Source organism: Anticarsia gemmatalis, chromosome 29 (assembly GCF_050436995.1).
Source record: "Anticarsia gemmatalis isolate Benzon Research Colony breed Stoneville strain chromosome 29, ilAntGemm2 primary, whole genome shotgun sequence".
NCBI classification, from domain to species: domain Eukaryota; kingdom Metazoa; phylum Arthropoda; class Insecta; order Lepidoptera; family Erebidae; genus Anticarsia; species Anticarsia gemmatalis.
The window spans coordinates 5,507,890-5,532,436 of record NC_134773.1 but is presented as its reverse complement, the minus strand read 5'-3'; the positions used below and the strand labels follow the sequence as shown (position 1 = coordinate 5,532,436).

General features: G+C 36.1%; 1 protein-coding gene across 2 annotated transcripts in view; it reads left to right on the top strand.

Annotated features, from left to right (window-relative positions):
* The first annotated feature begins 9,488 nt into the window (after positions 1-9,488).
* The window catches only part of LOC142985081 (uncharacterized), a 129,229-nt gene continuing 114,170 nt past the window's right edge, over positions 9,489-24,547 (top strand). For both annotated transcript variants that reach the window (XM_076133035.1, XM_076133034.1), the window contains exon 1: positions 9,489-9,620. In XM_076133035.1, coding sequence (XP_075989150.1) covers positions 9,553-9,620 — 68 coding nt within the window. In that variant the 5' untranslated portion in view covers positions 9,489-9,552. The remainder of the gene's footprint in view (positions 9,621-24,547) is intronic.

Sequence of the window (24,547 nt, the reverse complement as noted above, 5' to 3'; positions counted from 1 at the left end):
GTTTGTTGTTTTATTTAACTCAAGTCTTGAAAGGATGCTGTATCTTTGATAATATCTGTATGTGGTAAAATACTTGCCTCTTAATATCTTCGTGACGAAAGAAAAAACTTAGCAATATTTAAAATAAGTACGCTTGCCAGGAGCTATTAGGTAAGTACATCATAACCTAAATATTAGGTAGGCATTTTGACTTGTTTTCTTATTCTATACTATGACTTAATGCATAGTTTTAGATATAGACCGATATAACTGAAGGTCTAAGAAATTAACTAATTACTGAAAAATAACGCCTTTGTCTTAGCGAAATAAGTTATGTTTTAAGATAACTGGTACTACAGCCTACCACAGCACTACTATAAAAAATAGTTTCTCTCATAATAATCACTACATCGTAGAGGTATACAAAATAGTCGCTTTCCTCTATCTATTTTTATGTATGCTTATATCTTCACAACTACACAACGGATTTTGATTCAGTTTTTAATACGTAGAATGAGGGATCCAAAAGGAAAGTTTTTGTGGGAAAATCGTATAGTTCTTATGAAATAACTCTTTAAACCGGGCGAAGCTGGGGTGGGCCGCTAGCAATATTTATAGAACAAGCCCTTAATATCTTAGATCATAGTATGTACAAACCGCGTTATGTTGACGACGTCGGTACATGCTGCAACAGTTGAGAGTGACAGTCGTTGCGACAATTCACTCAGATCGTGACTGTTGCTTGTATTGTAACATTATCTAGAACTGTGCATCTCACAGCTACTGAGCTTTGGTAACTATTGTAATAGTCAGGGATCTAGAGGAAACTTTAACTTATAAAAGTAAGGTATTAACGCGGAAACGCATTTTTCTTAAATTCTTACTTTCACGGCCAGTGCAATCTGCGCTTAAACGTCAAGAAAAGTGACCTGTTTCATATAGCTGTGAAATAGCTTTAGAAATACACAGATGTTTTTATTTTAATCGAAATAAATCGTGTGTGTCGATAGTCTCTACTAAATTGTCAGACTATAATAAGAAAAATACGATATTGAATGAGATGAGTCCCCTCAGGAACGATGAAACTCCACCCTTATTAACAATATCAATCAAACAACTAAGTTATTTTGATATTAGTTTGATGACTGTTTCCCCCACTTATACAAGTATTCATATATTGTATTCATCATCTATACTTTAGAAAACATAAGATTCTGGCGCAGACGCTTCGAATCCTAGAATCGAACCAAAAAGTCTTTGCTAAGATTTTCAAGCTTCTGACTACTGTTAACGACTGTCAAAGATCTTTGAAAACGACAGCCGGGACACACAATTTAACGTGCCTTCCCAAACACGGAAAAACTTGGTATAGGTACAGTGTACACCTATATTATATGGCTACCCATGCACAGATCAACCTCAGCAAGCGTAGAGCGACTGTTGTTACTTAACCACGAGTTCTTCATTCATTTAATCTCACTGTTGCCTGCGTCAATGAAGCAAATAATTTAATTATCCACTGACAAATTGCGAGATAGTTGACAAACTGCCTACTGCGTAATGTTGAGCAACTGACTTAACAAAACAGTAAGATTTTCGCACTGATGACATTCTAGTGAAACTATTAAAGGCCAATGTAGCTTATCTTTTTGGTGTACAAGACTATACGTATAGACTGATAGGTACTTTGATTGTATTGCTCTCTCCTTAGCCACTTCCACCACTATGATTCTATATACCTAAGATTATGGACTAGGCTCTGTAACACTTATTTATTTCGCTACTCTCCTTTGCAGTAATAGCCTGTTATTTTCTTGGTATTTATATCCTAGATAATCGATCCTGTTCCTTCTTATAGCGTTGTATTTACAGAGCAGATGTTTTATGGTTCTTACTTCCTCGTAGCAATGTCTGCGTTGTGGATCCAGATTAGCTATTATTTTGGAGGCACGTAAAGAGCAAAGTTGATGGTATAAGTACCTAGTTGTGTTCAAAAGGCTTATTTGATAGATGAATTGATAGAAAATGTTTGACGAAATGATCGAAATATTTCAGCTATCTATATTGCTTAATACATTCATAAAAGTTTCAGTAATTCTTACATTTAACCTTAGTTTTCTTGACTTTCACGGCCAGTGCAATCTGCGCTTAAACGTCAAGAAAACTAAGGTTAAATGTAAGAATTACTGAAACTTTTATGAATGTATTAAGCAATATAGATAGCTGAAATATTTCGATCATTTCGTCAAACATTTTCTATCAATTCATCTATCAAATAAGCCTTTTGAACACAACTAGGTACTTATACCATCAACTTTGCTCTTTACGTGCCTCCAAAATAATAGCTAATCTGGATCCACAACGCAGACATTGCTACGAGGAAGTAAGAACCATAAAACATCTGCTCTGTAAATACAACGCTATAAGAAGGAACAGGATCGATTATCTAGGATATAAATACCAAGAAAATAACAGGCTATTACTGCAAAGGAGAGTAGCGAAATAAATAAGTGTTACAGAGCCTAGTCCATAATCTTAGGTATATAGAATCATAGTGGTGGAAGTGGCTAAGGAGAGAGCAATACAATCAAAGTACCTATCAGTCTATACGTATAGTCTTGTATACCAAAAAGATAAGCTACTATGACCTCTAATAGTTTCACTAGAATGTCATCAGTGCGAAAATCTTATTCTTTTGTTGCGACAGTTGCTCAACATTACGTAGTAGAGGCAGTTTGTCAACTATCTCGCAATTTGTCAGTGGATAATTAAATTATTTGCTTCATTGACGCAGGCAACAGAGAGATTAAATAAATGAAGAACTCTTGGCTAAGTAACAACAGCGTCGATCGTTCTCTCAGGTTAAACGACGCTTGCTGAGGTTGTACTGTGAATAGGGTTTATTCATATCGAGTTCCTCTGTCTTCAGAAAGGCATGTTAAAATGTGTGTCCCGGTTGTCATTTTCAAAGATCTTTGGCAGTCGTTAACAGTAGTCATAAGCTTGAAAGTCTGACGCACAGTGTTACTTAGTATCGTGTTATAACCCAGGTAACTGTGCTGTGTTAGTTACTTTCCTGGTTTTTTTTATAGAGTCCAAGTGTGACGGCCAAGCGCAAGACCCACAGCTTTACGTACTCTCCGAAGCATGGAGGACTACAAACTCAACTTTATAACTCCGGACATTCTCAGAGAAATTTTGAACAGGATTCGAACCCTCTGTATACATATACACTACTGAATGTCTTGTTTCATTCGTCAAAGTATGGTAGTTAAATGCCTCCGTGGCGCAGTGGTTTAGGTCACCACGCCGATACCACTGCATCGGGAGGTCGTGGGTTCGATTCCCACACGGAGCAATTATTTGTGCGATCCACAAATAATTGTTTCGGGTCTGGTTGTGCTTTGTGTCCGTTGTTTGTATGTTTGTAAAAGTCCCCGCGACACAAGAGCAATTCTTAGTGCGGGAGTTGTCTTTTTTAAAGAAACTTTTAAAGAAAAGAAATAAATAAAATATATGAATACTTATAAAGTGGGGGAAACAGTCATCAAACTAATATCAAAATAACTTAGTTGTTTGATTGATATTCTTATTGGGGTGAAGTTTTATCGCTCCTGAGGGGACTCATCTCATTCAACTGCACGTTTGTCGCAGGTGTTAAAGTAGTCACCTCGCTGCAATAACCATAGTGCTGCGTGGGTTCGAATCCCACCCGAGACAAATATTTGTGTGATAAGCACGAGTATCTGTTCTGAGCTTGTTAATGTACCTATATAAGTATGTATTTACAAGTATATAAGTATGTTTATCAGTTATTTGGTCACCATAGTACAAGTTCTGCTTAGTTTGGAATCAAATGATCGTGTGTGAGTTGTCCAATGATAATTATTTCTTTATCTCCCAGATATAAATGCCGGTGTACATCCTTCCTAAGTTCGTGTTATGTCAGTTCGATGATGTCGGCGCCTCTCAGTCTGTCAGTCTACTCGACGCAGCCTTGAACTCTCTATATACTTAGTTATACTCTTATATACCGGCTTTTAAAAACATTATACTTACACAAAACCAGGTTTAGAGGTAAAGCTATTTATAATCTTTTTTTTTACTGGACATTTAATTTAGAGGCAGACACCGATCTATCAAAACGAACACACAGAAAACTATTATGTATGTTACATACATACATAGTAGTTTTCTGTGTGAATATAATTTCATGAAAATCTCACCAGTTTTTAGCCATGAAGTTTTGACAGACAGACTTTTCAATTCATGATATTAATGTATAGCACCTTCGCTTGCGTCACATAAGAGAGAATGGGTCAAAATTTTCCACGTTTTTGTATATTTTTTCTGGTACTCTGCTCCTATTCGTCGTAGCATGATGATATATGTATAGCCCATAGCCTTCCTCGATAAATGGGCTATCTAACACTGATCGATTTTTCAAATCGAAGCAGTAGTTCTTGACATTAGCGCCTTCAAACAAACAAACAATCAAACAAAAAATCAAACAAGCTCTTAAGCTTTATAATATTAGTATAGATTAACGTTAATTCTTGTTTGACTGCCTCCGTGGCGCAGTGGTTTAGGTCGCCACGCCGATACCACTGCGTCGGGAGGTCGTGGGTTCGATTCCCACACAGAGCAATTATTTGTGCGATCCATAAATAATTGTTTCGGGTCTGGTTGTGCTTTGTGTCCGTTGTTTGTATGTTTGTAAAAGTCCCCGCGACACAAGAGCAATTCTTAGTGCGGGAGTTGTCTTTAAAAAAAAAAAGAAAAAAAAAAATAATTCTAGTCGTATCATAATATGTAGCGCAGTTTCGTAGATAAGTGCAACGAGACATACACAAAAAGTTAATTGTTTTTACAAACACTGACACAAGGTCACTGTAGTGTTTGAAACATTATAATTTAGAATATGTATCATTACGACTGTAATTAGGAGGCTTGACTGTAATATACTAACTAAAACATCGTTAGTAGCCCTGAGTGTTGATATATGTCTATTATTGTCTATGGATAGTTTGGCGACCGACATTATAATATACTTTAGGGGTAAATTTCTAATGTACCTACTTTATTTCTGAACTACTAGACTGGCCGGTCTTTGTCCAGGTATAGTACAATTTTATCCCGCTGATTCCATTCCCGTGACAACTTTGATCAATTTTGACAAAAGTCATTGGTATGTTGCTTCAGTTTCGATCCTGCGACCACTTGTATGGGAGGTTTCAATTTACACCACTCGGCTCTATATAAAAATAAATATACTTCTAAATAAATAACAAACGTTTTTTATCAACTATCAGTGATTTTTCAAACAAATATTAAGTCGGGAAAAAAGTATTTTCGCATTATAGTATGTATGAACTTGTAATAAAATCTCTTTGGCTTCAAGAATCACAAATGAGTACACGGTTCATTAGGTTTCTTTCAGTGAGCTCGTGAGGTACCCAAATATCGAGCTTTTTTGTGCAGAGAAAAGATTTTATTACAAGTTCATACATACTATAATGCGAAAAGACTTTTTCCCCGACCTAATACCATTTAAAAATGCAGATATTATCTAGAATCAAAGGTTACATGACCCGTGGGAACAGTGAACAGCTCACATCACACAATGACGAAGAATGCCGACCACTACGCCATCATTATATTTTAATTAATATTTAACATGAGACTGTGTTGACACTATATAATCAAAACATATTTTCGTGATTTTTGGCTATATTTTTTTTACAACTCTCGCTCTAACAACAGCTCTTGTGTCGCGGGGACTTTTACAAACATACAAACAACGGACACAAAGTACAACCAGACCCTAAACAATTATTTGTGGACCGCACAAATAATTGTTCCGTGTGGGAATTGAACCTACGATCTCCGTACGCAATTTTTTTCTTTCATAATATAAAGGAACTAATTGGTATTCAACTGTAGTTTAATTTGTGTAGTACTGTCTATTACATCACTCTCATAGTGCGTGTGAGGAACATCGCCCACGAGAGCTCACACGAACATACACACGTGCTCTCCGAGACACGGAGGTCTACGACTTCAATTTCCATACCATATGCTATCACTGAAAATTTCTAGCTCGAAAATTTCAGGAAAAAATCAAGCTAACTTTATATCGTACCTAGTGGCGATCGATGCTCGATCGATGATGATTGATGATCGATGGTGTCTGCCTAGTCATATAAGAAAGAGCGTAAGCGTGATTTTATAGGTATGTGTGTAAATTTTAAGTCAGAACCAGGATTCGAACTTGAAGACCTATGACTATGACAGTGTTGGTAGCAGCTCCCTAGATTATCAATTATGTATACCTAATAGAAATATTGTTAAAACCATTTGGCGATTAAAAAGAGTGTCCAGGAGATTCTTGCCAGCTCTTTTCATTGGCGCTACCTTCCGAACTGGCGGTAAATTCACTCTCTGTATCATTGACTGTCATAAGTGTCAGCACTTGACCTAAATTAATAAATGATTTGATTTTGATTTTGAAGAACTTTGCACAATATTTCAGAGAGTCGGTTTACAGCGCAGTCGGGTCGTTTCAGGACAGAGTTATTTCATCTTATAATGTTTACAACAGGAAATTGAAACGAGAGCGGTGTTTCATCTGCGCGTGAGATATTGTATGTTTTCAAAATATAACCATACACTTTTTATAATAAACTATATTTTATACGGAAAGCAACTTGATACAGAATAATATGTCTTCTCAATTTTTTCATTTGTGGGACTCTATCTGTAGTCAGAACCAAATCATTGGTTCATTGTCTTATGTATAATTAATTACTGTATACTATAAAGTGTCAAAGTTATACTATAATTTACTTATGTCATTATTTAAACTTAAATTATTAGTAAAAAAACATTACTCTCTAAATTTGCGCTATTTCTAGTACTCGTAGTCCATCCACTTAGCAGAGAGTCTTGTACACAAGGTTCGCGATACGGAGGTATACAACATACAGAATGTATAACATCAGTGACTCGGCTTATGCAGCTGATGATGCACTTTTCGATACAGATATTTTATTTCAATAAAACGCAAAATTATCCTACTAATATTATGAATGCGAAAGTTTGTGAGCATGTAAGTATGTATGGATGTTTGTTACTCTTTCACGCAAATAAAAATAAAATAAATAGGTAGCTGAAGACCCAGTAACACATAGGCTAATTTTTATCCCGGAGTTCCCGAGGGATCGGGATTTACACGGGAAGGGTTTCCACGCAGACGAAGTCGCGGGCGGCCTCTAGTTAATTGTAATCTAGATAAATCGTGAATACCAAATCTCTACTAACTTGTTGGATTATAGTATCGAGTATCAAAAGTGCTAAAAAAATCGGTTTCTGATTTCGGGAGCATAGTGTTAGTAGAGAATATTTAACTCTTCAGCCTCAGGCCACCGTCGGTACAATAATATAAAGGTTATACTGAAGGCTGTAATAATTCATACAGTATACTATTTACATGTGCACCACACTGAGTACTCACGGCCGCAAGATCCGCTCCATCTCATGTTTATAACAAATAAATGCCAACTAGTGACCCCGCTTGCGTACAAACTTTCATCCTGTTTTTCATCCATCTCTACCCTAAAATGAATTAAAAGTTGCTCTGTGGTTCAAATCTATACTAATATTATAAAGCTGAAGAGTTTGTTTCTTTGTTTGAACGCGCTAATCTCTAAAGAGAAAAAGGTGGCATGTGAGGTTGAGGAGGACGACGTCAAGGATAGGGCGAAGTGGAGGGAGAGTATAAGGAAAGCTGGCCCCACTACCATATGGTCCGATTTGAAAAAATATTTCAGAGATAGATAGCCCATTTATCGAGGAAGGCTATAGGCTATACAACACCAATAGGAGCAGAGTACTAGTAAAAAATGTTACAAAAACGGGGAAAATGTTGACCTATTCTCTCTTATGTGACGCAAGCGAAGTTGCGCGGGTCAGCTACTGTAAGATAAAGAACGTTTTTTGCATTTATATTATTAGTTACTACCTGACAATCGTGTACAAACTTTCATCCCCAAAGAAGCCGCTTAGGGGTTGATTCGAAAAAAATATAGCTTCTGCTTAGCCCTGTTTCTCCACTTATCTCTACGTTATAAGTAATCTTTAAAAACTCCTCCCGCACTAACAATTGCTCTTGTGTCGCGGGGACTTTTACAAACACACTAACAACGGACACAAAGCACAACCAGACCCGAAACAATTATTTGTGGATCGCACAAATAATTGTTCCCTGTGGGAATCGAACTACCACCTCCACTACTGCCCTTGGAAGGAGTTAGATTAAAATTGAATTTAGCATTGATATAATAATATGAAATATAGCCATGATAGCCGAGTAGTATAGTATAAACCTTCACCTTCTCCACCGATTCAAAGTCAAGGTAAAAAATATAATTTACAAGTTTTTCCATCCACTATAGCGTTTTTATTTTATTTATTTACTAGCAGACTGGCCCGGTTTCTTCTTGGTATAATGAAATTTTATCCTATTGATAACATTCCTGTGGGAATTTTGAGCAATTTTAATTAATCTTACTAATATCATAAATGCGAAAGTTTGTAAATATGTATGGATGTATGTATGTTTGTTACTCTTTAATGAAAACAGTTCTGGACAGATTTTAATGAAATTTATTACACTAATAGGTCAAACACATAGGATATTTTTGATATAATTCATATTATTAATAATTATTATATTAACGCAAACGAAATCGCGAAAACTAGTGCTCTAGTGTAGCTGTAATTTCAAAGTAAAAAAGTAGAGTCTTTTGTAAATAAAATAAATGTAAGAGTCAGTTAGTTTCTTAGCTATGTAATCTCTACAAACAGGAAGGAAATGTTGTTTGTTTGTAGACGCTAATCTCTGAAACTACAGGACGGATTTTGATAATCCTTTCACTAATAGATAGTTATATTATCCTCGAGTAATGTAAGATAGATTTTATTTGTATTAAGAAGTTTAAAATGTTAGAAATTAGATCTTTTTGAAACTCTACAATGACTCTACATTTTCAAAGTTTTGTTAAGTTAAACTATTTGCAAAATGTGTTTATGAAATAACTTGTACTATAATAGGTAAATTTTCTAAGGTTTATAACAGGGTGGTATTCTCGTGATCGTGCTTCAGTGCCTGGCGCCACAGGGGATGCTCTGCCACCCCTCACAGAGATGACATTCAATATTTCATACCTGGCGGCCGCCACATCGCCGAGGTCATTATAAATAAACCAGTCGGGGCTGCGAGTCCGCGGCGAAGCCCTACGCGCGGGCCCCGGCGCCCGACTTGCTAATACGCATCGACGCAATATCCTTTGTAAGAGCTCGCCGTCTCGCTCGCCACTACGGCGGAGAGAGGGATGGCGCGCTACGGCGGACGAGAAGCCTAGCTTGGCGTTCCGGGCGTGACGTCACGGGGCGCGGGGCGCGGGGCGCGCGGGGGGCGCGGGGAGGCGGCCGCGGCGCAGCGCCAGTGTTCGGCCGGCCGCCACACCGCGCACACGTGACACGATGCCCGCGCGGTGAAATAAAACATACGCGATGCTGTTCGAGAGTCCCAATGCGAAACTGTTCCCGGCGTTCAACATCCCGCCGCCCGTCAGGCTCAGGTGAGCACAGGCCGCCCGCGCCACCACCGCAGTGATTGTGTTCCGTTCTCGCCGAAGCCATAAAAATGCGTATCAAGTGTTGTTATGTACGGGGCGCGACTGCGTCTGCCCGGTGCCGCTTCACCGAGTTACTACGAAACGTCGATACGACGCCGCTCTCCTTAACGTGTGGATATCACTAAAAATAGTATTAAAATCGCTTTTCAATCTGTTGCGTTCAATGTCAGCGTCGATAAATCGATTCTCGGAAGCGTGTCGTGGCCGTGTCGTCGGTGTAAACAGGCTTCCTGTTGCGCCGAGCCGCATAGCCAGCACTTGCAAGTTGTTCAGTAATCGTTAGCACTGCGGCGTTGTGCCGGCGACTGTCACTCACCCTCAGTCACTCTCAGTCCCTCACAGTCGCCACGAGACGTCGTTGTTGTGATACCTCGCTATGTGTAAACATATATACCGACACATGATCTCCTCTCGTCATGTTTGCGTTCGAGTTACAAAGAACTGTCCATTACGTTTAATTGTGAAACACAATCAGTCGCCAGTCGTCATTTCTATCAAGATAACATGTTTCTTGCTGTGAAAGTGTAAGCATGCACCATGCAGACGTGAATGGGACAGAATCGATCGATATGCACTCAAAACTGGTGAATTCTGGCTCAAAAATGCGTTCGCCATTACCATTTGACGGCGAACATGAAATGCATTTCAATTTTGACATAAAACAGAATCACTTACTGAAAAAACTGATTCTTATTCAAAATATTATTGTACTGTGTTATACAAAGCGTTTTGAAAGCAAAATGTCTAAAGAAACCACAGTTTTACAATGCCCAAGTAAGAAGAAATAGCTCGAAATTTATGTATTTGAATGCAAAAACAATGCTTTAATACATTTCAACCATTATTATAAAGATTTTCATATGAAAATAAGTAATTCTGACAAGATATTCTTCGTTGGAGTTTAAAAAAGGACATGTGATCGGTATAACAATGGATTCCTGTTGTTTTGGACCAGAAATATACATTTACTTACATAAATACACCTTAATTTATCTTTTAAAAGTGCTAAAATAACATATTTTGTTATTTATTGCATCTACTTAGATAATGTTATGAAAAAATAAAAAAAAGATGCACCACTTCCTCGTTGTCTATGCGCAAGCTTGTCTATGGGTTAATTGTTGTGACATTTCAATGTTTCATAGAGAAATTAGATTAAAAACAATAGGTTTAATACTTGCGTATTATTGCAATCTTTTTCCTTGTAATGTAAAGGTTCTCAAGACAGACATTTTTTGTCGCCAATTAGTGTTTTTCATACCTAATTTAAACTCTTTTGTTGATACCTCTTCATATATTATGCTGCCCTGGTAATTGCGACAGTTTGCAGGTAGTTTGATACTGGCCATAAAAAACAGATTAAAGACCCTACCCATTTATAATTCTTATTCAAAATTATATACTTTTATTTTTAACACATAAGCATTATAACCCCCGGTTAAGTTTTAGATAACTTTACGGGTCGATATCTATAACAATTGTTCACACTTGATTGAACATTTTTTTATTGAGAGTTCTTAAATATTAGGTCGGGAAAAAAGTCTTTTCGCATTATAGTATGTATGAGCTTGTAATAAAATCTTTTCTCTACACAAAAAAGCTCGATATTTGGGTACCTCGCGAGCTCCCTGAAAGAAACCTAATGAACCGTGTACTCATTTGTGATTGTTGAAGTCAAAGAGATTTTATTACAAGTTCATACATACTATAATGCGAAAAGACTTTTTCCCCGACCTAATATAACATCAGTCTTGAAATGTAATAAAATAGCGAGTGAATTAATCTCCAAAGATTTTCAAATTGACAATAGTTTTTATTAATTTAATTTATTGATGCAAAGTCCCCAACCCGCACTTGGTCAGCGTGGTGGACTCAAGGCCTAACCCCTCCCTCAATATGGGAGACCCTTGCCCAGCAGTGGGACATTAACGGGTTAAATTTATTTATTTATTACCCGCGACTTCGTTCGCCACCTTAATTTTCCCACTATGCGTAATTTTTCCGGGTAAAAAGTAGCCTATGTCCTTTGTCGGGTATCGAAATATCTCCATACCAAAATTCATGCAAATTGGTTCAGTAGTTTAGGCTCGATTGAGTAACAGACAGACAGACAGAGCCACTTTCGCATTTATAATATTAGTATGGATTAAAAAATGTAGAGCGCTCAGCTGGCAATTAACACTAGACAACTCTTTTGAGTGATTTATTTACTACTTGCATATTATTTGGTAGTTTTTTTAACTATAAAGACTAACCACTCCTTATTTTAAATGTTACAAAAACGGGGAAGCCTAGAGAGGAGACCCTTGCCCTACAGTAGGGTAGCAAAAGGTTACAAAAAAGAAAAAAAAACATCGGCAATTATTTGTTTTTCCCCAAAATTTTTCATTTTTTTTCGCATTTCTTAAGTTTTTTCTCCATTAAAAATCTACGCATACCTTAAAGAAAATATGACAAAAAGAATTAGCCGTAATGGTGCAATAATTTTCGAGTTTTAACTTCACAACACATTTGGTGATTCATTTATATTCACATAGAGTTTAACTAACCATAAATATAAAATGTTGTGATATAGTAATCTCACTAATTGCTTGTAGCTACTATAACACTCTATTATAGTGAAATACCACAATTATAAAATCTCCGATTTAAATTTATGTTTTTTTCTGCCAATTCTCAAAGCCTTTACATTTTTGGGAAAAAATTGTAAATTCCCTATTTATTCATATATTTACATTGCGTCGGGAGATCGTGGATTCGATTCCCACAAGGAACAATCATTTGTGCGATCCACAAATAATTGTTTCGGGTCTGATTGTCCGTTGTTTGTATGTTTGTAAAAGTCTCCGCGACACAAGAGAGACTCTTAGTGCGGGAGTTGTCTTTAAAAAAAATATGTACCCACGTTTCGCCATTAACAAAATTCGCCATTAATTCGCAAAAGGGGGCGAGCTTACAGCCCTGAAAATATTTTAAATGAACCAGTATTATTTTATCAGTTCTGTAAGGTCAATTTGGGTAACTTTGAATCATTTGGGTAACATTGACTGTGGTTTATTTTAGTTTCGCAAACTTTTATCAATTGTTTTGGTTTCATATGAAAAAATAATCGAAACTAGTTCAAATTCCCACTGTCAATGTTACCCAAATGATTCAAAGTTACCCAGGTTGACTGTATTAATACAACATTTGATTTAAATGAGAGAAACATTTTCATTCGTTAATGGTCATGTCTGACTCTACCTGTATATAACCGTGACCGTCATAGAGCCTATGTATAAGGTCAAACTCTATCACGATTATTTACTACATACGATTACACATCTTCAACAACTGCACGACTCTCAGGTACCTTAGTCTAGAAGACCTCTTTTATATTGCTGCTACCCTGGTAATCCCGTCATACGAATGTTATAAACTAGCCTTTGATTTGTGACTTAGGACAGAATTTTCATACAAACTTTCATCCCCTATTTTATCCTCTTGGGGGTAGAATTGATCAAAGTCCTTTCTTAGCAGGTGTCTACGTCATAACATATATCTGCATGGCAAAAGGCAGGTCGACGGTTCGTACCCGAGGCAACACACCAATGATTTTTCTAAGTTATGTGTGTATTAGAAATAATTATCACTTGTTCCAACGGTGAAGGAAAACATCGTGATGCAACCTTGCATGCCTGAGAGTTGTTTAGAACAGTTCTTGAACGTATGCAAAGTCCCCAACCCGCACTTGGCCAGCGTGGTGGAGTCAAGACCTAACCCCTCCCTCATTACGGGAGGAGACCCTTGCCCAGCAGTGAGACATAATTTTCTTTTAGTAATTATTTAGTTAATCATTTCATAAAATACTTTTGTCCCAAACATTTCAAATATAGTTCAAAATACACATATGACTTTGTATAACAATATTCTAACGGTAAAAAATTATAATCGAAATATATATCCGGGCAAAAACTAGGTCACTTTAAAACAAAGGGTTTTTATTGTCAAACATTTTAAAGGTAAGAGTACACGTAAAACTGTGTACTATACATTTAATTACGAAAAACCGTTACCTGTTGTATTGTCCGTCAAATGACAGTAAGGACAAAAGACTGAACTTGTGTTTACAGCCAACGTGGTCGCACTTGACAGATCTATAGGGACTTTTCAAACATATCTATACTAATGTTATAAAGAATAGAATATTTGACTGCCTCCGTGGCGCAGTGGTTTAGGTCGCCACGCCGATACCACTGCAACGGGAGGTCGTGGGTTCGATTCCCACACGGAGCAATTATTTGTGCGATCCACAAGTAATTGCTTCGGGTCTGGTTGTGCTTTGTGTCCGTTGTTTGTATGTTTGTAAAAGTCCCCGCGACACAAGAGCAATTCTTAGTGCGGGAGTTGTCTTTTAAAAAAGAAAAAGAAAAAAAAAAAAAGAAAGCTGAAGAGTTTCTTTAAACGCGCTAATCTGAGGAACTACTGGTCCGATTTGAAAAATTATTTCAGTGTTAGATAGTCCATTTATCGAGGCTATAGGCTATATATCATCACGCTTCGACCCAAAGGAGCAGAGTACCAGTAGGTAATTTTTTTTATCAAAACGGGGGAAACACCCATACTCTCTTATGTGACGCAAGCGAAGTTGCGCGGGTCAGCTAGTTAAGTAATAAAAGCGAGTTTGTTAATTCTAAAAACTATACGTAACCTGAGCTTTGAAGTTTCAAAGTTCAAGTTTGTTTATTTTTTTGTATTTATATTATAATACTAGCTGACCCGGCAAACGTTGTTTTGCCATATAAATAAAAACAAATGGTCACTTAGGGACATGAAAAATAGATGTTGGCCGATTCTCAGACCTACTCAATAAGCTCACAAAATTTCATGAGAATCGGTCAAGCCGTTTCGGAGGAGAATGGCAACGAAAACTGTGACGCGAGAATTTTATATAATAGATAAGTAAACATGCTTATACATACTTATACCTTATATAATTATATACCTAGGTCTACGACCTCAATTCCTAACTCCGGGCAATCTCTGACAAACTATAAATACAAAAATAAATCAAAAAAACTTTTTTGCAACCGGTGTGACCAACGAAATTCCAGGGCCAGGGCTTATAGGTTATTAGAAGAAAACTGCTAAACATTAGGTCTCGGGTTTGATTTGCCGGCCGGACAATACTATACAGACACTAGCTGACCCGGCAAACGTTGTTATACCATAAAAAATTTAAAAAAAAGTGTCACTTAGGGGCATGAAAAATAGATGTCTGCCGATTCTCAGACCTACTCAATAAGCTCACAAAGTTTCATGAGAATCGGTCAAGCCGTTTCGGAGGTAACGAAAACTGTGACATTTTATATAGATTTTCAAATTTATAATACAAAACTAGTAGCTCTTAGTTTGGTAACATGCCCGGTATATGGCACTCATTACTACATGGGGCTAACATAAGTTGTCGAAACATGAGTGTATTTCATACCTGCCTATACCTTCAGTTATAACAAGCGTGATATAAACACGAACACATGACACAAATCTGAACACAAATCTACAACAAGTATGTATTCAATAAAATATGCATAATTCAATATACATGAATGAATAGTTTCATTCAATAGTTAGCCCATAGCCAGTTGCGCTCACCGGTCGGTAAACGATCTGTGAGTTAAGCAACCGTTGGCGCGGTCATTCCATAGATGGGTGACCGCATAGTGGTATTTGAGCTGGGCGTCTTCGTGCTTCGGAGGGCGCGTAAAACGTCAGTCCTGGCTGTAAGTTGTCTACTAAGATAACAGTCGTTAAGCCACGTCAAAGGCCTTTCGGGCTTGAACAAGTTTGACACTAGGTTGACCACTAACCATAAGACAAACAAACAAACAAACATGCAATAGTACAATGAAATAGATCGGTGTTACTAGGAACTCATAAATGTGAAGGAATTGTGATATTCAGGTGGCTGAAGAGTTTGAATAAAGCCTTTTATATAGAAGGCAAGATTCATGGCTTTTAGATAACTGATGAATAAGTTATCCAGTAGATAAAATAAGACTGCCGTGGTGCAGTGGTTTAAGTCGCCACGCCGCTACCACTGCGTCGGGAGGTCGTGGGTTCGATTCCCACACGGAACAACTCTTTGTGCGATCCACAAATAGTTGTTTCGTGTCTGATTGTACTTTGTGTCCGTTGTTTGTATGTTTGTAAAAGTCTCCGCGACACAACGAGCAATTCTTAGTGCGAGAGTTGTCTTTAAGAAAAAAAAAAGCAATAGCTGTCCTTTTTTTTAATTTCTTTTTTCTTAAATAAGCGATATTTATTCAGACATCTTGAAACTGAAGTCATAATTTTCGCTCTACATTATAATTTCCATTAATATATTAAAAGTGGAATATGTATGTTACGTTTTTACGGCTACCAATTAACCACTGAGCCGATTTTGAGAATTTTGGTAAAAGAGCTAGTCTAAGATTAAGGATCATAATGCAAAATACTAATTTCATATACAAACATATTATTCTGTATTTATTAGTAATCTAATTTCCAATATAACTAAGTTTTATAAACCGAAAATCAGTATGCAGCGTTTTATCGCAAAAGTCCTATCAAAATCAGTACTATAGTTTACGAGTTATGTTCCAACAAAACGGTAACAATTTTATAGTACGCATAATATGATTACAAGTTATTTTATGTTCATTGAAAATTTCACGCTTTGTAAATACGATAAGAATATTTTTGTTTCATCGTATGGTTAGTGGTCAACCTAGTGTCAAAGTTGTTCAAGCCTAGCCTTTGACGTGGCTTAACGACTGTTATCTTAATTGACAACAACCGGGACCGACATTTAATATGCCCTTTGAATCACGGAGATACTCAGTTCAAATACCAATGTGCGGTCACCCATCTATAGAATGACTGCGGCACGGGTTGCTTAACTCACAAATCGTTAACTAACCGGTTAGCACAACATTAATTTAGTTTAATAATAATGTCTTTCCAGGCGATATTCAAAGATAGTTTCATTGAAACAAACTGTGTAGTAGTTAGTTTACAGTGTGTTGTGTACAATACACAGATACACTCTGTATTACATCACTCTCATAGCGCGTGTGACGAACATCACCCGCGAGAGCTCACACGAACATACACACGTGCTCTTTGAAGCACGGAAGCCTGTAACCTGAAACTTCAATATTTCAGGCAATTTTTTAGTTGAGTGACAGTCGCAACCTAGTGTCAAAGTTGTTCAAGCCGCCCGAAGGCCTTTGACATGACTTGACTACAACCAGGATTGACTTTTTACATGCCGAAGCACGGAAACACTCTTTTTAAATGCTACAAAGCGGCCTCTCATCTTATAGAGTGTTTTGTGATGTGCGTTGATAGATCACTATGTCAGTCAGCCACCTTTGAGTTTTAATAAATATAGATGTAAACGAAATCTAGGTTATAAACTATCTGTGTGCTTAATTTCATCAAAATTCGTTCAGTAATTTTCTCATGAAACAGTAACAAACATATCACTAGACTAACCCACGGTTTCTGAGGTACATTTAGCGGTAGTTTATCTATTCAATAGCGTTTTTTTTTTATAAGTTTAAACGCTATTGAATATATAAACTACCGCTAAATATACCTCAGAAACCGTGGTTTAGACTCGCAGAAACATAGAAGAGATCTTTAAGAAGTAGGTACGTATAACATGGGACAATTCAATGATTCATTTATACTAGAATGCGCTCGCTTCAATTGTTCGAATTGTCTACCAATTACTGATCTGTATTGTCGAAAATATTTACCCAACAATAGTAATGAATATGTGTTAAGTACCGCGTACATTACATATATGTAGGTGCAGTGATATTTGAACTGAGCGTCTCCTTACTTTTCTAAACTATGTTACTTGGAAAAGTCATTGGTGTGTGTGTTGCCTCGGGTTCGAACCTGCAACTACTTGCATGGGAGGTGTTATACCACTCGGCTATCACTGCTGCACACACATAATGTTTTTCGTAAATATGATTAACTGAAATAACGTCATCACTAATAGCCGCCATGACAGCTAGTGACGTGCCCAAATCATTCAACCATTCATTCACTAATGAATGAGTTCAAACAATATCATTCAGAAGTACGTCTTACAACATGATTTATGAACTATATTCTATGAACATACGAACACATTATGTTTATGAGAACATTGCCAATATATAATTAACTGCACGTTTGAGGTGCCTATAGTTGAGCTCACCGGTCGGTAAACGATCTGTGGGTTGAGCAAACCTTGGCGCGGTCATTCCATAGATGGGTGACCGCGTATTTGAACTGGACGTCTCCGTGCTTCGGAAGGCACGTAAAATGTCGGTCCCGGTTGTTGTCAATTAAGATAACAGTCGTTAAGTCACGTCAAAGGCCTTTCGGCTTGAACAACTTTGACACTAGGTTGACCACTAACCATACGATAAGAAGATAAAACGAAGGCCTAATACGGCTGAAATTGGCATGATAATAATGAAAGTTTTTACGAGCGCAGCCGCGTGGCACAGCTAGTTTATCTTAAGGCTTTGTTTACCATTTGTCAGATGTCCAAAAAATGTTGCCGAATATTTTCATCTAAAATAAAAGAAATGTACAAAAATATTTGATATTTGTTCGAGCAGTTCGTAAATAATATTGCTTTGTGCGACCACAAAGGAAAGAATACTGAAATCAATGTGGATTTCATTTTTACAAACATACAAATAAACTGCCTCTGTGGCACGGTCGGTAGTGTCCTACTGCTGGTCATGAGGATCCAGGTTCGATGGATCTTTTCTAATTTATATTGTTGTTTTTTATCGTATGGTTAGTGGTCAATCTAGTGTCAAAGTTGTTCAAGCCCGTAGGCCTTTGACGTGACTTAACGACTTTTATCTTATTGACAACAACCGGGACCGACTTTTGACGTGCTCTCCGAAGCACGAAGAAGCTCAGTTCAAATATCACCATATTGCCATATACCGGGCACGTTACCAAACTTTACTACTATTGAAAAATTATACTTTACTACTATAGAATATACTTAAAAATCATTTTTCCCGACTTGAGAATCAATCCCAAGACCCCCAGATCAGCAGTGAGTTACATTACCGACTGCGCCATAGAGGCAGTAAGTGTTTTTTTTTTTAAACAATCATAGAGTTAAGTAATGAACCATAGAGGCACAGTTTCCAAATGCTCTAGTTTAAATGAACCGCGCACAGGCGGCGTACAGTCAGCCTGTTAGAAAGTATCGATTTCAAGATATCGTTTTGTGAAAAAAAAATATTGGTGAAGCTTGAGCGGCTTTTTATTGTTATTTTTTCTGAGTTTTGAATGTGAAGATTCGATTCTCAGACAAATTGTTGGTTAAATGTAATTTTATGAATTTGTAATGTAAAGTGCTACTTTTCTTCAAGCAGTACTAGTAGTTATATGATTTATTTCATGGTAATTCGATTCCCAAGTTAAGTAAAATTTTCCTACAATTGATCTAATTGATAAATATGGAAAAGAGTTTGTTTTTAATCAACCATAAAATTATTTACGGCCTCAATGCTGAATTTATAAACATACAAATGCCATAGACAAACTCCAGTCAGAAAAAATAATTGAGTCACGAAATGCATTTGCGTCCTGAGACAATCAAACTCACGGCTTCCTTTGCAATAGTAATAGCATATAGCTCAATGCAACCACTGCGCTATGTATTATATAAATCGTTTTTCAACACGACTGACGGTATTCTGAAAGTAAATGTAATCTAGATTATATTATATCACAATAAAAAAATGAAAGGTAATTTTATAACAATCGAAAAACTATTACTTCAGAAAACCACTCATATCTCCAAAACCACTTAACTGTATTGGATCAAACTTGTATAAGGCTATGGCTTGAAAAATAACCTTTCATTCTGTATAAGTTTCATTAAAATATATTTAGTAGTTTTTGAGTTATTGACATACAAACAATTTAATTTTTCAAACTCATTGACCTCCAATGAAGCGGACCTACTTAGGTATTGTTAATGTCCGTATAGATAGTTTGTTAAAATTAATTGTGTTTATAACAATTAGATTACAGTTATGTTATTAAAATTACCAATAGTTAAATTAAAATAAAATGAAATAGAAAATTGAAAGATTGAAATACTTTCATCTCAACTAAATAAATTTAGCAATTTAGTTCACGGAATAGCATTATTCTGGGTTTTAGCTTATCCGGTAGAATTAAGAACTATTGCTGTTATACTATCTGGTAGATAAACTATCCGAGACTTATCTATAACTCAGGAAAACTGGCCCTTAGATTACAATATTTAATCTCGGTACCATCACTTCTGAAAAAGTATCAGTTAGTGCATCAAATTAAGTTTTGACATTTGTTTTCATACATTTATTGTAATTTTATCTATTGGGTAGGTTAACCGAGACTTCAATATAAGCTGTGAAACAGACTCCACACATAATTTCAATGCAAAAGTTTACGAAATTAGATGTATGTTTGTGACTTTTTCACGCAAATACTACTCAATAGATTTTGACGAAATTTGGTACACAGATAGTTTACAACCTAGTTTAACACATAAGATACTTTATTTCCCGGAAAATGCTTATATGCGGAAAAAATCGAGGGTAGAAATTAGTCTATACTAATATTATACAGAAGAAAAAAATGTATATAAGTGTATTTGCAACGAATTAGCTCAAAATACTGAACCGATTTAAAAAATTCTTTCACTATATGAATGCTACATTATTACTAATTCATTCATATACTTAGGCTATTTTAATTTCAAGAAAAACATAATGTCCGCCCGTGTGAAGTCCGAACAGCCGCTAGTTATATTATAAACTAGCTACCCGCGCAACTTTGCTTGCGTCACGTAAGAGAGAATGGGTCATAATTTTTCACGTTTTTGTAACATTTTTCGTTACTACTCCGCTCCTAATGGTCGTAGCGTGACGATATATAGCCTATAACCTACCTCGATAAATGGGCTATCTAACAGTGAAAGAATTTTTCAAATCGGGCCCGTAGTTCCTGAGATTAGCGCGTTCAAACAAACAAACTCTTCAGCTTTATAATATTAGTATAGATTAGATTAAAAACGACAAAAAGTCTTCAACCATGTCATAGTATTGCGTGACTCGTCTGAATTGAGAGAGACTCGTGACGGTATAACGGACTTTCAATTTGGCCTCTAACACAGTGCTAGTTTGAGCCCATAGCCAGTTGCGCTCACCGGTCGGTAAACGGTCTGTGAGTTAAGCAAACCTTGGCGCGGTCATTACATAGATGGGTGACCGCATAGTGGTATCTTAACTGCTGCTTCGGAGAGCATTTAAAAAGTCGGGTTACCTGGGTTACAACACGATACTAAGTAACACTGCTTGTCAGACTTTCAAGCTTCTGACTACTGTAATTTGAAAATGACAGCCGGGACCCACTATTTAACTAGCCTTCCTTCCTTTAACTTCCATCCTAACTATTTAACACGGAGAAACTCAATATGTATAAAATGGTCACCCATCCACAGAACAACCTCGGCAAGCGTAGCTTAACCTCAGAGATCGATCCGTGCGGCTGTTGTTAACTAAGCCACGAGCTCCACGAACTGATGTCTAATTAGTTAGAATTAATTAATAATCGTTTAAGTGACAATCAATATATTTTACACACAGTGATATGTAGTGGCTATAAAGATATATATTAATGATTCGATTCGATTTTAATTACTTATTAATTGAAATATGATTATAGGTGGTTGAATGTGTAGTTACAAAATGGAGTTCCCGGTTCGATTCTTGAGTAGTGACGTAGACCTATTGAGACAATGTTTCTTCTATAATAAACTAGTAGGTCCTTACGGCTTCGCTCATATACTTTAAGTATAATACTAGCTGACCCGCGCAACTTCGCTTGCGTCACATAAGAGTGAATGGGTCATAATTTTCGTTTGTAACATTTTTCGTTGCTACTCCGCTCGTAATGGTCGCAGCGTGATAATATAGCCATTATATAGCCTATAACCTTCCTCAAAAAATAGACTATCCAACAGTAAAATATTTTTTCAATTCACAACAGTAGTTCCTGAGATTAGCGCATTTAACCAAACAAACTCTACATTTTTATAGTATTAAGTATAGATTTTAAACATTCAGTGGTTGATTTTTGAAAAAATCTGAAGCATGTTTTTAATCTCTATTCTTCTTCTATCAGTATGCTAAATTTTATCAAAATCGGTTCAGCAATTTAGCTATAGCACTATAATAGATAGACAGTTGCTATAATAATATTAGTATGATTTTGTTTATAAAGATTTTAGTCACATGAGTAATGTTACATTGGCTATCAAATACGGAAGAGCTCCTATATTATCATGCTTTCCTGGTACTTTTAAGTACAACGTGAACATATCATATTTGTTTTGTATCAAGAAATATGATATTATTCCCATGCTCCTACTAATATACAAATAGCGAACTGTCTGTTTGTCACGCGTTTACTGCTAAACTACTGAGCAAAGTCAGCTTCTTCTTCTTATCGTATGGTTAGTGGTCTTTATTTGAATAATTCTTTCAGTGTTAGATAGCCCCAGTGTTGGGTCAATCAACTAATTTTTTCAATCAATTGATTAGTCATGACTAATTTAGTCATGAATTATTTAGTCATGATTGAATTAATCATGAGTAAAAATAATAATCATAATCATGATTAAATAAATTAGTCATCAATCATTTAATGATTAAATGACTGATGACTAATTTATTGTATTTTTGTATGATGATTAAACTAAAAAAAATAATTCAGGTGACATAATTTTAGTTTAATTGAACACATCTATAAAACTATAACTGATCACCACATTAAGTTGACTGAAAGAAGATAATTCCATTATTTATAAAATTTGATTTTCAAAACGCGTAGTTTTAAAAAGCAATTTAAATTATTTTAAACTAAATTAGCCCGAACTTATTTTTGCAAATGTGTACCTGTGTAAATTAAAAAAAAAATAACTGATTCTGTTGTAAAACTAGCTTTAATTAAAAACCTGTGATTAACAAATCAACAGTCATGGAACGTAGACTTGAAAAGCTTAGTTTTATTTAACTATTATTTTTAGTCATTAAAATTTTAGTCATGATTGAATAACTAACACTAACACTAATTAATCATCAATCACGACTCATGATTGAATTTTTTTAGTCATTATTCATTAGTCATGACTAAATAATTTAATCTTAATCATCAATCATCAATCAAACTAAATTTTGCCCAACACTGGATAGCCCATTTATTGAGAAAGGCTATAAGCTATACCTATATCATCACGCTACGACCAGTAGGAGCAGAGTACCAGTAAAAAATGTGACAAAAACGGGGAATAATTTTGACCCTTTCTCTCTTATGTGACGCAAGCGAAGTTGCGCGGGTATTTATAAAGCTCTTCGTATATCATGTACTCCTAGTACTTAAGAAAAATAAAATTGATTAATTTCTATACATTAATATGAAAAAATCTATATTTACGCAACCGGGCACCGACCTTGGGACTTCTCGGATCGCGTTACTTGTCAATTAACTATATAGCAAGGTTATTTTTTACAAACATACAAAAACATCACGCGCTATTCCCATGGGGACAGGCCGATATAATCTTTATATAACTTTTTCGCATATTTTTATAATTAAAATATATTTATGCTGGCTTTGCCTGCGACTTTGCCCGTATGAAGAATTTTCCCGGGGTAAAAAAATTATGTAACACATATATTATTTTCCTTCCAAAACCTTCCTTTATAAACCATTCTATCTATAAGTGTAAACTACATGCAAATCAGTACAACAGTTTTCGAGCTTTGTTGAAACCGACTTATGCAGCAAAAGACAAAATTTCACAATATGCAATATCTTAAAAATAGTAATACATAAGCAATCTAACTGTACTAGTGTAATTTGTATTCTATCTATTAGGTACCAAAAACTATATCAAAATCAGTTATGCCGTTTTCGAGATATTTTTAAACAAATTAAAAAATAAATAAATAAGGAAACTAATATTTATTCTCTCACTATCTTGTATCAGAAACCGTATCAAAACCAACTAAGCAGTTTTCGAGACTTTTACAAACAAATTAAAACAGTCTCTTACTACACTACTACACTTACTACACTATCATAATTTGCAATCTATCAATCACCAAAAACTGTATAAAAATCTGTTCAATTGTTTTCGAGATTAAACACTCTCGTAATTTGTAACCTATTCAATACCAAAAACTGTATCAAAATCTCTCCAGCAATTTTCGAGATTATGTCTCACAAAAAGACAGACATGGAACTATAACGTTTTTGTATTCCAAAAGTCAAAGTATGTATTGTGTGGTGCAAGCCGGGGCGCGCGCCCCTGCACCTGCGTGTTGCCGCGTCGTGCGCCGGCGCCGAGCGGCAACGTCGCAACGTCGCGTCGCCAGGTATCGGGTTCCTCTCCGTGCAACTCTACACACTTATGTGCTCCTGGTGTCTTATATTTATTGTTGAGTTAACTTTTGCTTGTGAGTTTGCTCGCGTGACAAAATTTCGCCAGGTAAAAAGTATTTTTAAATGCCCGGTTTATAAGGTATCTGTGTGCAAAATTTCATCAAAATTCGTTTAGTAGTTTTTGCGTGAAGAGATATCCCTATGTTATGTGTTATTTTAGGTTATAAACTATCTGTGTGCAAAATTTTATCAAAATCTGTTCAGTAGTTTTAGCGTGATTGAGTAACTAACATGAACACTTTTGCATTTCAGTCAGTATGATAAAACCATTTTACATTTGTGCATTATTTCATCAAAATCTGGTCAGTAATTTTAGC